Genomic DNA, 12,457 nt, shown 5'->3' with positions numbered 1-12,457 from the left:
TAGTTCTGTTCAACCTGAACCTCCTGGTTTAAGAAAAGAATTCCAGGACTTCAGTGTAGACACTTCTATAGCAGAGCTAAGATTGTCATCTGGCACAACTTATGATAGGACCGCATTATGTAAGCCCGTTCACAGATCACAGTGCACAAAACAGGCAACTTCAAAAAGCGTTAAGTGACAAGTTCGGCTCTGCTACATTTTACTAGCACAATCTCTGCTCCAGAGCAAGCAGATATCTTGGACGTGCTCCATTGCTCCCCAGCCTGTGATGTGCCATATTTGCCATTTATGAGTTGTGAGCGGTTTGCTCCACGTGTTTGTCATTGTGACTGGCTTGGATGAAAGTAGGGATTACGTGGAGGTCATGTGCACCGGCACAGATTATGTTCATGCTGTAGTGTCGTGTTTTCCCTCCAGTAAATGAGATACAGATGACGTCCCTCCCATAACCTCACGTCTGGGCAGAAACTGCAAACATTTCAGTCTATTTAAAGAGGTTTTCTGGAGAGTCGATATTATTAGCCTGACTCCAGAAGCCTCTGCCGATCAACTGAATGAAGAGTCTGCAGTGCTCCAGAGTCCAACTTATTGTCTAGCAAGCACAGTGCTCCAGAGTCCAACTTATTGTTTAGCAAGTGTAGTGCTGCAGAGTCCTTCTTATTGTTTAACAAGTGTAGTGCTCCAGAGTCCTTCTTATTGTTTAGCAGGTACAGTGCTCCAGAGCCCCCCTTATTTTATTTTATTTTTTTTACAGACACAGTGCTCCAGAGTCCCCCTTAGTGTTCATCAGGCACTGTGCTCTAAAGGCCCCTTATTGTTTAGCAGGTGGAGTGCCCCAGAAACCCATTATTGTTTAGCAGGCGCAGTGCTCCAGAGTCCCACATATTGTTTAGCAGGGACAGTGCTCCAGAGTCCCCCTTATTCATTGCTTGGCATGGTGCTCCAGAGTCCCGCTTATTGTCAAGCAGGCACTCACAAAATTCACATTACATTTATCTGTCTTATGCCTCCATCTTTTCCCTCTTATTGGAAGTAAGTAAAACATGTCTGTTCTACATTGGAGAGAAGTCTCCTGTATAGTTTTTCATGAGAGAATTTTGGTACATGCCTATGGCCGTATGTAACATAGTAGGAGCATCCTTCGATCATTGATGTGGTTCATACAGTACATGACTGGTCAAGCCTTGTGAAGGCACTGTACATGAGGGTGGTCACCGAGATTGGCACTTTTACAGATGACCTTGAAACATCTAATAGGTTCCACAGACCTGTACAATCTATACCAGGGGTAGGGAACCTTGGCTCTCCTGAGCTAAAGCTTTGGTTGTTCAGGAATGGTGGGAGTTGTAGTTTTGTTATGGAAGCGAACATACACACTTCATTAGATAGCACCCATTAAATTCAATGGATGACCATGTAATGCATATGGCATGGACCATAGCTGGAGACCCTCATGTGGTGACTCTCCATTCTGGGTAAAGGGGGAACCCAATCAAGGGATTGCCCCTTACTGAAAATAGGCACTTGGAAAGTGGAGTGGAGAACCCCTTTAAGGGACAGATGTTCAGCAACTTACCCAACGATGCTAACACGACAACAGCGATGATGAGAATTACCACAAAGACGTAAAGAACCCTCACCGAGTTCTGGAGGGACAGGTTCTTCTGACACTTGGCACAGTTGGTCCTGGCCCTTCCTACAATGTATATAGACACATTTATTATCACTTCAAAAAGTAGAAGACGCAATCTGATTTCTAGAAATCTATTTTATTCTATAATCTGAGATGGAGAGAGATGACTGGCCAAGAGAGACTTTTCCCATCTCTAGCGTGAAGATCTAGATATCATCCAACATCCCAATAGAGAGAAATATACTATCACTGGTTGGATAAGAGGAAGAGCTTTACACCTATGGCCAGCTTCTTGTAGAAGGGGGGAGGGCTTCATTTCTGGTCGTCGTCTGAGAATTACTCACCATTCTGCCTGTGTCTAGATGAGGGCATGTCATCCTCTTCTTGTAGGAGCTCCTCGTCTGAAAGACAAAAGAAGTCTGTCTCCGTTTATAGCAAATTGATACAAAGCCGTGCAGGATACATCACGATAAGTTCATCCCGCCACTGGGAACCCTCACGATTGGCTGTAATCTGTGCTAGAAACCAGACGCTAGTGTTCTATTCTCTTACGGTGACCCCAAAGGTGAAATGAAGAATTACACAGCTCTTATCTAAACCAATGGACTGTCCATGTAACGCCTGGACGCACCAGTGCGTGACACTCTTTGTAGTCACTTTGGTTAATGGAGGAGGGTCCTTAATTTGGGGTGCCCCAAAATACATTCAAAGGGAAAAACAGGTGTACCTCTACTTTTAATGGCCAATTGTCACCAGGGCATCTATTAAATCCTGACATATACAAAGTAACCAGAGGAAGCAAAAAAGGGTTAGTTTGGCTCATTGGCTCATGAAATTTAGACCTTTAAGGGTGTTATCTAACATTAGAAAAATGAGGCCACTCTTGTCTCTACTCCACTCTTGTTTGGATGGAGTTTTGCAACTCCATTCCATTAAAGTTAATTGAACTTAAAGCGACTCTGTACCCACAATCTGACCCCTTCCAAACCTCTTGTACCTTCGAATAGCTGCTTTTTATCCAAGATCTGCCATGGGGTCTGTTCAGCAGGTGATGCAGTTTTTTTCCTAAAAAACAACTTTTAAACTTGCAGCCCTGTGTCCAACGGCTGGGGCTTAGAATGTCTATGCATTAGGCTGGCACAACCTCTCTGTTCCTCCTCCCCCCCCCTCCTCATCATTAGGAATGCTCCAGGCAGATTTTCTCCTATTCCCGACCTGTGTCAGCACGGCACATGGACTGGATCGTTAAGGCACCTGTGCAATGTTCAGACAGGAGAAAATGTTCCAGTGGCATTCCTAATGATGGAGAGGGTGGGGAGGAGGGACGGAGGGGTGGTGTAAAGTTAGGGCATAGGTATTCTAAGCCCCGGCAAGTTTAAAAGTTGTTTTTTAGGACAATAACCGCATCACCCCAGGACAGATCTTGGATTAAAAGCAGCTATCCAAAGGTACAAGTGATTTGGGGGGGTCAGATTGTGGGTACAGAGTCGCTTTAATTGCAAACCACACCTGAATTGGAGACAAGAGTGGTGTTGCCTCTGGAAGAAGGTGGCCATGTTTTTGTAACGCTGGATAACCCTTTTAAAGCTATGTTCCCACACAATATTTTTGCTCAGTATTTTGCCACCAAAACCAGGATTGGATTAAAAACTTAGAAAGGCTATGTTCACACACTGTTAAAATTTAGTGGATGGCCGCCATTTAATGGCAAATAAAGGTCATTATTATAAAATAACGGCCGTTGTTTTAAAAAAACGACAATCATTTGCCATTAAATGACGGCCACTAAATTTCAATAGTGTGTGAACATTGTCTTTCTGTGTTTTCAATCCACTCCTGGTTTTGGTTAAAAAATACTGACCAAAACACTGAGCAAAAATACTATGCGGGAACATAGCCTTATAGTACTGATATTTCTTTATAAGGAAGGAAGACTCAGTAGGCCCTTGACCCAGTACAATTGCCTAAATTACAGTAATTGCACCAATTATGGGGTCACATAGGGAGAACAATAGTAGTAGACCCAGCTCTGATCTATACATTTTACATGTATATATCTCTGGACAGTCTAACCAGATGACAATTGACAATTTCGCATGCATAGCACCATATGACACCATAATTTTAGGCTGTTATGTGTGATGACATCATCAGTTCCTACTCATAGGACTAATGTTTTCTGATTTAGTGGTTGGGTTTATGGCGGCTTAAGGGCAAGGTCCAGGATAAGGACTACAATGAGGCCTGACACTGGGTACTGACATGGGGCCCAGTAGTGGTGGTCACCCTCCATGAGTTACCAGTGTCAGAGACCACTTGTGGACATTGGCAATTTAATATTTTGACATGTGAAATTTCTAGAACTCTGACTAATGGTTAATTTTCGGGCCAATATTATTTTTTACTTTTCGACATCATTTTTCTGGCAGGCACGGGTAATAAGATCGGGACTGGAGGCCAGGAGTAACGGGATGACATCATTGGCTTTGCAGGGTGGGATTTTTTTCCACCAAGTGTGACAACTGGGAATTGCGGATTACATGTAACTGAGCTCCCTGTATTATTTAGTAATCTGATGTCCTTACTCTATACGAGGAGAAAAGCAGACCCTGATCCCCTTCGAGGGTATCGATGGGCTCCTCAACGCCTTTCAAAGATTCTTGGGGCATCCGGTCTTTGGCTAAAGGCCAATCACAAATGGACCCATAACTTTTGTGTATACCTATTACATAATGCCCAGATACCAGCCAACATTCTGTCACACACGGGCTAACATGGACAAGTCTGTCTTTCACCACGCGTTTCGTATTCATGTTTTGTGAAAATTCTGGGGAACTTACATAACATGGCGATACTAGCCAACAATCTGACAAACCGATGGGGCTAGAAGAACCCAAGAGAATACCAAGAGTCAGATATACAACATCTCTGCCAACCACATCAATATGTTTCAGTTTTTTTAAGCAATTCTTACGTTTGGGTCCCCAATGTGGGTTTTGACTTCTTTCTTTGACTTTTTGGCACTGTATCTCTATGATTATGAGACCACATGACCCATCATCTTCCCCCAAAAACTGGAGACTCCAGGGCTAAACGTTTTGCAATAGGTGAAATGCGTGGTACAGAACCAGGTGCACAACATAAGTCACTGATCTCATTTGAGGTAGTAGAAGCAGTTTACACACACAATGTTGTTTTCCCAACTTTATTTCTTAATTTGCATAAAACTTCTAAAGCTTATATCTCAGAGCTGGAGCGACGGATTGGAATAAGAGTCATGTCTCCTGATTTAGGGTAAGAAGCCCTTTACTTCAGTCAGCAAAAAAATACTAATAAGTCCCCAATAACCCCTTTACATCTCCACAACTTTTAAAACCGTCATTATTACTTTTAAACTTTATTAAATCATCAAACTTTCCACTAGGAATATTAACACTTTAACTCCCCCAGACAATCAGGGATATTAGACCCTTGTCCTCCCTAGACCATCAGGGATATTAGACCCTTGTCCTCCCTAGACCATCAGGGATATTAGATCCTTGTCCTCCCTAGATCATCAGGGATATTAGATCCTTGTTCTACCTAGACCATCAGGGATATAAGACACTTGTTCTCCCTAGACCAATAGGGACATTAAACTGTTTATTTTCCTAGACTACGGCTAGGTTCACACTGCGTTTTCAGCATCCGTTTAACGCATCCGTTTTTTGCAAAAAACGCATGAAAAACGGATTGCAAAAAACGGATTCATTTGTGTGCATCCGTTTTTCCATTGACTTCCATTATAAAAAAAAACGGATCCGTTTTTTTTGACGGACCAAAACGGACAAAAAAACGTTGCTGACCCTATTTTTCTGGACGTTAAAAAAAACGGATCCGTTAAACGGATGCTGAAAACGCAGTGTGAACCTAGCCTACCATGGATAATAAAACCTTAATCTCCATAGACCATCAGTAATATTAACACTTTCAACTTACTAAACCACAAGGGAAATTCAAACTTCCTTAGACCACCAGGGACATGAACCCACTTCTTTAGACAACTATTAAGACTCTAAACCTCAGGAAATATTTTCTGTTTTTATTAACTTCCTCACCTCCCACCCCCCACCCAACCACTGCTGATATTAACCGTTAAATCTTAATACTTATTATGTTATACACAAATTTATCAGTTAACCCTTTGTGCTGCTTTGTCCAGCCTGGCTCAAGGACCAGCTATGAGTGCAACAGGTAATCTCAATAATACAATTCCGTTCCGGCGCTTGGGCCGGTTTTAAAGCTTCTTTTATTCTATTCTTGTCAAACACGTACAGTATTCTATGCAGGCATGAAACGTGTCAGACCCACATCTGTTCTGTGTATGTATTGTGCACTTTACACTGTTTTACAAGAAGGGAATAAAGGAAGCTTTTATAGTTTGCCCCTAAACCACCAGGGACTATATAGCGGTGTTATTTACACACTATGGGGGAGATTTATCAAACATGGTGTGAAGTAAAACTGGCTCAGTCGCCCCTAGCAACCAATCAGATTCCACCTTTCATTTTCCAAAGAGTCTGTAAGGAATGAAAGGTGGAATCTGATTGGTTGCTAGGGGCAACTGAGCCAGTTTCACTTTACACCATGTTTGATAAATCTCCCCCTATATGTATGGGGCAGGGTCTGGCACTAAAGGCTATTGGTCACCGTGGGATCATTAGCACTGTATGACTGTATTATTTAGATATTATATATACAGTCTTCTTTATGCAACTGTATGGAGATTTAGCCAGTTTATATGGCACTGTTATTTGGGCTTTATGTATGGAGCTCCCCTAGCATTTTTCACCTGTAACAGTATAGTCATTACAGTTACCCAGCTTTCAATAGACGCTGAGTGGCTTAATTTTTTTTAACTTGTTTTCTGTCTCTATTAACCTGTCTGTGTTGGTGTCAGTTTTTACTGAAGCTTTGGCATTCTATTCATGAACCAGGTAGCTCAGGATGAACATGTTTCAGCAGCCACATGACTATTTTTCCACCATCTTTGAGTGTTTCATGGTCCTCTTTATCAGGTCATATGGACGTCAGGGCTTTCCAGACACGGGTTCCTGAGTTGGGCGGTGGCGGGGGCTGATGAGGTGCCGTGTTGCCTTTGTCTGGCCTCCAGCTGTTTGCTACGTCTTGTTTTCCTAAAACTCTGCGGTCACCAGCATCAAAAATAGACGATATTGGAGCATTCAGTAAAGGAAAGGCCGAGCCTCCCGCAATACTGAACCAACAGAGGATGAATGAGCCGGATTGTGGCCAGTCACTTTAAAGAGACGGTGTAACCGCTGGAAAAGTCTACACGGTGCTTCCTCTTGGGTGACAACAATTACACAGCCCATATGGGTTGTCACTCAGCTTTCCACTATACCTGACTAGTCCATTAACCTTCAGTTTTATTCCTCTCTGTTTTCTGATGTGTGTCGGTCTTCACTGCTCCGCTGGTCAGTATATACTGTATGCAGAGTTACAATTACTTACTATAGATCAGAAGTTAAATGTCTCTTAAAGGTGTACGTCAGCAGTTTTGTTTTCTTTGAAATCAACTGGTGTCAGAAAGTTATACAGATTGGTAAATTACATCTTTTTGAAAATCTTCAGTCTTCCAGTACTTATCAGCTGCTGTATGTCCTCCAGGAAGTGATGTATTCTTTCCTTTCTGACACAACGCTCTCTGCTGCCACCTCTGTCCATGTCAGGAACTGTCCAGAGCAGTAGCAAATCCTCACAGAAAACCTCGCTTTGTTAACCCATATGTTAGTTTGTTGTACAAACATGTTAACTTTACTGTTGGCACTAAAGCCAGTGCTTATAGACCCCTTTTATTCAATATGTTCTAAAAAAAAAAAACTAATAAAAACATTGAACCAGAAAACCTCTCCTGGTCATGCACAGAGGTGGCAACAAAGAACAATGTGTCAGACTGTAAAGTAAACAACATTTTCTGCATGACATACAGCAGCTGATAAGTACTGGAAGACTGGAGATTTTCAAATGTAGATGTAATTTACAAATCTGTATAACTTTGCGGTACCAGTTGATTTGAAAATTTGAAATAGCAAACTTTTTTTTTCAGGAGTACTCCTTAAGGCTGGGTTCACACACAGTATATTTCAGTCAGTATTGTGGTCCTCATATTGCAACCCAAACCAGGAGTGGATTGAAAACACAGAAAGGCTCTGTTCACACACTGTTGAAATTTAATGGATGGCCGTCATTTTATGACAAATAATGACTGTTGTTTCATAACAACGGCCAATGTTTTAAAATAGCGCCAATTATTTGCCATTAAATGACGGCCATCCACTAAATTTCAGCAGTGTGTTAGCATAGTCTTTCTGTGTTTTCAATCCACTCCCGGTTTTGGTTGCCATATGAGGACCAAAATACTGAGAAAAATACTGTGTGTGAACATAGCCTTAAAGTGCACCAGTCCCAATAAAAATAGTTTCCCCTAGTTAAAGGGCTATTCCACCTATGTGGTGAGGTCACACCCACCTCATTGCTCCAGCATTAGTTAATTTTGTACGTCCCTACAGCCACACATAATACCCCTACATATCCCCAGGACAAATTCAGCTCTGCTATATATGTAAGTGGAAAAAAATGTAGCAGTGCTGAGTTTGTTCCCTGAAATTACTCATGTCTATATGGAATCCAGGTAAACATATCGGGGGAGATTTATCAAACATGGTGTAAAGTGAAACTGGCTCAGTCGCCCCTAGCAACCAATCAGATTCCATCTTTAATTTTCCAAAGAGTCTGTGAGGAATGAAAGGTGGAATCTGATTGGTTGCTAGGGGCAACTGAGCCAGTTTCACTTTACACCATGTTTGATAGATCTCCCCCATCATGCGTTAGCGAGTTATTGTGTATGTAAGAAACAAGTGACACGTTGAGCTCTGCTACATCTGTGTTCCAGTGATGTTTCTTTTAACTAAAAAACATGTGGTCCAGGGGGGGTTAAATGGAGGTCAGAGGTCATTGTAGAGCTGCTCTCTACTCCTCATAGTAGACCCTGTCATCCCTGCGATACAGCTGCTGTTGTTTTCTGGTTTCTGACTAGAAGCCGAAAACCCATCCAGATCTGATGCTTCTCACAGCTGAGGGTTTGTTACAGTTTCAGACTGTAAGCTACAGGCCCCAGTATATTCGCTTGTTGTTGAGTCAACTTCTGAAATGGCTAATAACAGAGAGCAATAGCACTCACCAACACAAGAGACACCCTCCATGTAACGTGAAGTGGCTGATAACAGAGAGCAATACATGGCATTGATTTGTAATTTATTTCTGTTTAAAAACCTCAAGTCTTCCTATATGTATTAGCTGCTGTATGTCCTGCAGGAAGTAGTACATTCTTTCCAGTCTGACACAGTGCTCTCTGCTGCCACCTCTGTCCATGTCAGAAACTGTCCAGAGAGGGAGAGGTTTTCTGTTTTCTATGGGGATTTGCAGCTGCTCTGGACAGTTCCTGACATGGACAGAGGTGGCAGCAGAGAGCACTGTGTCAGACTGGAAAGAATATACTGCTTCCTGCAGGACATACAGCAGCTGATAAGTACGGGGAGACTTGAGATTTTTAAATAGAAGCAAATTACAAATCTATGTAACTTTCTGAAACCAGTTGATTTGAAAGAAACAGTACCCCTTTAAAGTGGATGATAGCAGAGAGCAACAAAAAGCATTCAACAGCACTAAAGACAGCCTTTATGTAATATGAAGTGGCTGATAGCAGAGAACAATAGATAGCATTGACTGGTACTACAGACAGGCTCCATGTAACATGGCTGATAATAGAGAGCAATAGATAGCATTCACCAGTACTACAGACAAACTCCACATAACCTAATAAGTGGCTGATAACAGGGAGCAATGGAGTGTGTACACCTGTGCTATAGGCAGGCTCTTCTTACCAGTGGCTAATAACAGAGAACAATGGCCTGCAGGTTTATTGCCCCTGGATAGGTTTCCTCCTTGGTGTACAGCGCCCCCTCTGGTGGTGCACACATTGTCACCTACCTCTCATTGTTCCCTGGAGGAGGATGCGTCTGTGAACTCGATAACGTCTCCTCCGATCGTTCCCCGTCTGGATCAATGGTCTTCAAGATGGAAAACGTCTCAATGTCTCTGGCTCATGTTCTTCCAGATCCCTCAGAAGACAATAGGGGCCCCGTACACGTCCCCCAGAACATCCTCCAAGCGTATCACAAGTTCAGCCCGTAAGGCGATGCCCCCCGGTCCGCAGCCCAGATAGACGTCCTCCTGGTGAGGAGCTGAGAAGAAGAACTCAGTGTTCGCATCCTCCTTGACTTCCCCGGCTCAGCCTGCAAAAAAAAAAAAAAAAACCTGGATGTTTTCCATCGCAGCCAAGAGAAATCTGACACAGCGAAGAGAACAGAGGAATGGCTGCCCCCACCCAGTCTAATGGCAAACAAATGTAGGGAGCGGGGGAAGGGAGAAACCATGGAGGGGCAATCCAGCATGGGGACAGGTACTTAAAGGGGTGGTCCCCTTCCCATTACTCCTAAGGGGGAAGGGTCTGCTTCTTTACTCAGGTATCATAGCTTTCAGAATTAGGGGAGATGGGGCCCCCTATATGCAATAGGTTTAAGTGCCACAGTGACTATGCTCCCACCAGTGAAGTTGATCCAATAGTTACTAAGAACCGCCTGGAATTTCCCAGGTCATGGTCCCTAGACTAGTCGCTGACTGATGGAGGGTAGGCTGGGAGCATTGTCTGGAATTAGAACGGAGCAGTGAGTTCTCACCGAGAGTTGGGTCAAGTTTAGTGGTGAGCAAACTTAACGCACCGTTCGGGCTCAGCAACGCTCTACGAACCTGAACATTCAACAAACTGATGCATTTGTAAACATCCATTTTGATCTGTCTTTCCATTGACTTCCATTATGAAAAATAAAAAAAACATCCGTTTTTTTTAACGGACACAAAAATAAGGTTGACAACGTTTTTGTGTATGTTAAAAAAAAAAAGTATCAGTTTTTTTTTTTATAATGGAAGTCAATGGAAAAACGGATCAAAATGGATGCACATAAATGCAACAGTTTTTTTTTCTTCTGTTTTTTTTTTGTAAAATTACAGATGACAGTCCTGTGCATTTACTGTATATAAAAATATATCAACTGTACTGTAAGGCTTTGTAGTTGTACAGTACACGTTTTCACAAATTATCTTGATACTTTAGCGCTAAACTTAGTGCTGGCTGTAGGTGCCTGAGAGGAGTAGAAGAAATAGTTGTAATAGTGCTTATAGAGAGTTGAGAGTAGAGAAGAGGAGTTTGCCAGAGGAGCCCCAACCCATGGTAGTCTTGTACTCTGCCGGAACCTTGATAGATATCTTGCAATAGTGAAGTGATCACCTTGTCCCCTGGTATCGTAGAACCCGTCCCAGAAGGGTAGCATGAGCCCCAGCCACGGTTTTCTGGGTGTAGCTAGGTGTCCGAGTCTTCCCAGTTACCTGCACCGCGCGGTAGAATACGTAGACCTCTATATACTGGAGGCTTTGTCTTACTGAGATCAGCTCCTATACTTTCAGGAGTCTGTCCTGCACTGTATTGACGTGTTCCTTGGTGGCTACTCTCCCTTGGTTGTGCTTAGCACTGCAAAGTGTAGATAGTAGTTGCTTTTAAAAAACTGTTGGTCTCTTGCTGCATCTGCTCACTCTGGTAGCTAGACCCAACTCAACTTAACTGGCATAATCCAGACCCTGGCTTAGCTTCTGCAGGAACAGTTTGCTTTTGTGTCCTTTCTCACTAAGAATCTGAGAAGAACTCAACTGTACTTCCTCCACCAGTAACTCCTCCTACAGTGGACTTTTGTGTACCTGCCTGTGAGTGGTGGGAATAAGTGTGTACAGAAGAAAGGCAAAAAAAGATAGGATGGAAGGAAGGAGCACCTCCTAGTGGTCAACACACAACACCTGGTATAAAGACATTAACCCCTAACTTCCTTCAGATGTGCAATACTAATACATAAGCATATAAAAACACTGACACCTAGTGGGGAAACTCAATACCTCATCCACCACTTTGTTTAACCTGAGAGAAAAGCTTAGTTACAGCAGGTGCACAAGAGGAAACACCAGCAGAGGGACACCACACTTCAGCTTTGTGCGTTTTGCTCCACTGCAGACTAATTCCTACTTTTGGAAAACTAGTCTTTACTAGTTTCTGCTATCCTTGGAGTAGGCAAGGTTGAAGCCCAGTGACAGTTACCCCCCTCTTTGGGTTTAGCAGTGCATAGTAGTTCTTTCACAGACTCTCACAGAAAACTTCTCTCAGAAATCAGGGAACTGTGGATGTAGTGCCACACAACAACTCCAAGTTGAGATACAGGTACCTGAACCCTTTATACTGCAGGAAGACTTAATACAGTGATATACAGTAGGATCTTGACTTGATAATATCCTTAAAGGGGTAGTCCACCCAAAAATTTTTTCTTTCAAATCAACTGGTGCCATAAAGTGCCAGAGATTTGTAATTCACTTCTATTAAAAAATCTTAAGTCTTCCAGTACTTATTAGCTGCTGTATGTCCAGCAGGAAGTAGTGTTTTCTTTCCTGTCTGACCCAGTGCTCTCTGTTGCCTCCTTTGTCCATGTCAGGAACTGTCCAAAGCAGGAGCAAATCCCCATAGAAAACCCCTCCTGCTCTCCAGACTGGAAATAATACAACTTCCTGTTGGGCATACAGCAGCTGATAAGTACTGGAAGGCTTGAGATTTTTTAATAGAAGTAAATTACAAATCTCTGTCACTTCATGGCAGCAGTTGATTTGAAA

General features: G+C 42.8%; 1 protein-coding gene across 2 annotated transcripts in view; it reads right to left on the bottom strand.

Annotated features, from left to right (window-relative positions):
* The window catches only part of SCARA3 (scavenger receptor class A member 3), a 38,084-nt gene that overhangs the window by 9,979 nt on the left and 15,648 nt on the right, over positions 1 to 12,457 (bottom strand). The window contains exons 3-5 of one of the 2 annotated variants that reach the window (XM_069975730.1): positions 9,683 to 9,987; positions 1,978 to 2,034; positions 1,577 to 1,696 (exon numbers count right to left, since the gene is read on the bottom strand). In XM_069975730.1, coding sequence (XP_069831831.1) covers positions 1,577 to 1,696; positions 1,978 to 2,034; positions 9,683 to 9,689 — 184 coding nt within the window. In that variant the 5' untranslated portion in view covers positions 9,690 to 9,987. Of the gene's footprint in view, positions 1 to 1,576; positions 1,697 to 1,977; positions 2,053 to 9,682; positions 9,988 to 12,457 lie in introns of both variants that reach the window. The other variant, XM_069975729.1, reaches the window with a different exon arrangement.

The sequence above is a fragment of the Dendropsophus ebraccatus genome, chromosome 6 (genome assembly GCF_027789765.1).
Source record: "Dendropsophus ebraccatus isolate aDenEbr1 chromosome 6, aDenEbr1.pat, whole genome shotgun sequence".
NCBI lineage: Eukaryota > Metazoa > Chordata > Amphibia > Anura > Hylidae > Dendropsophus > Dendropsophus ebraccatus.
The sequence above is the reverse complement of the archived record's forward strand: the minus strand, read 5'-3'. Positions and strand labels throughout refer to the sequence as shown.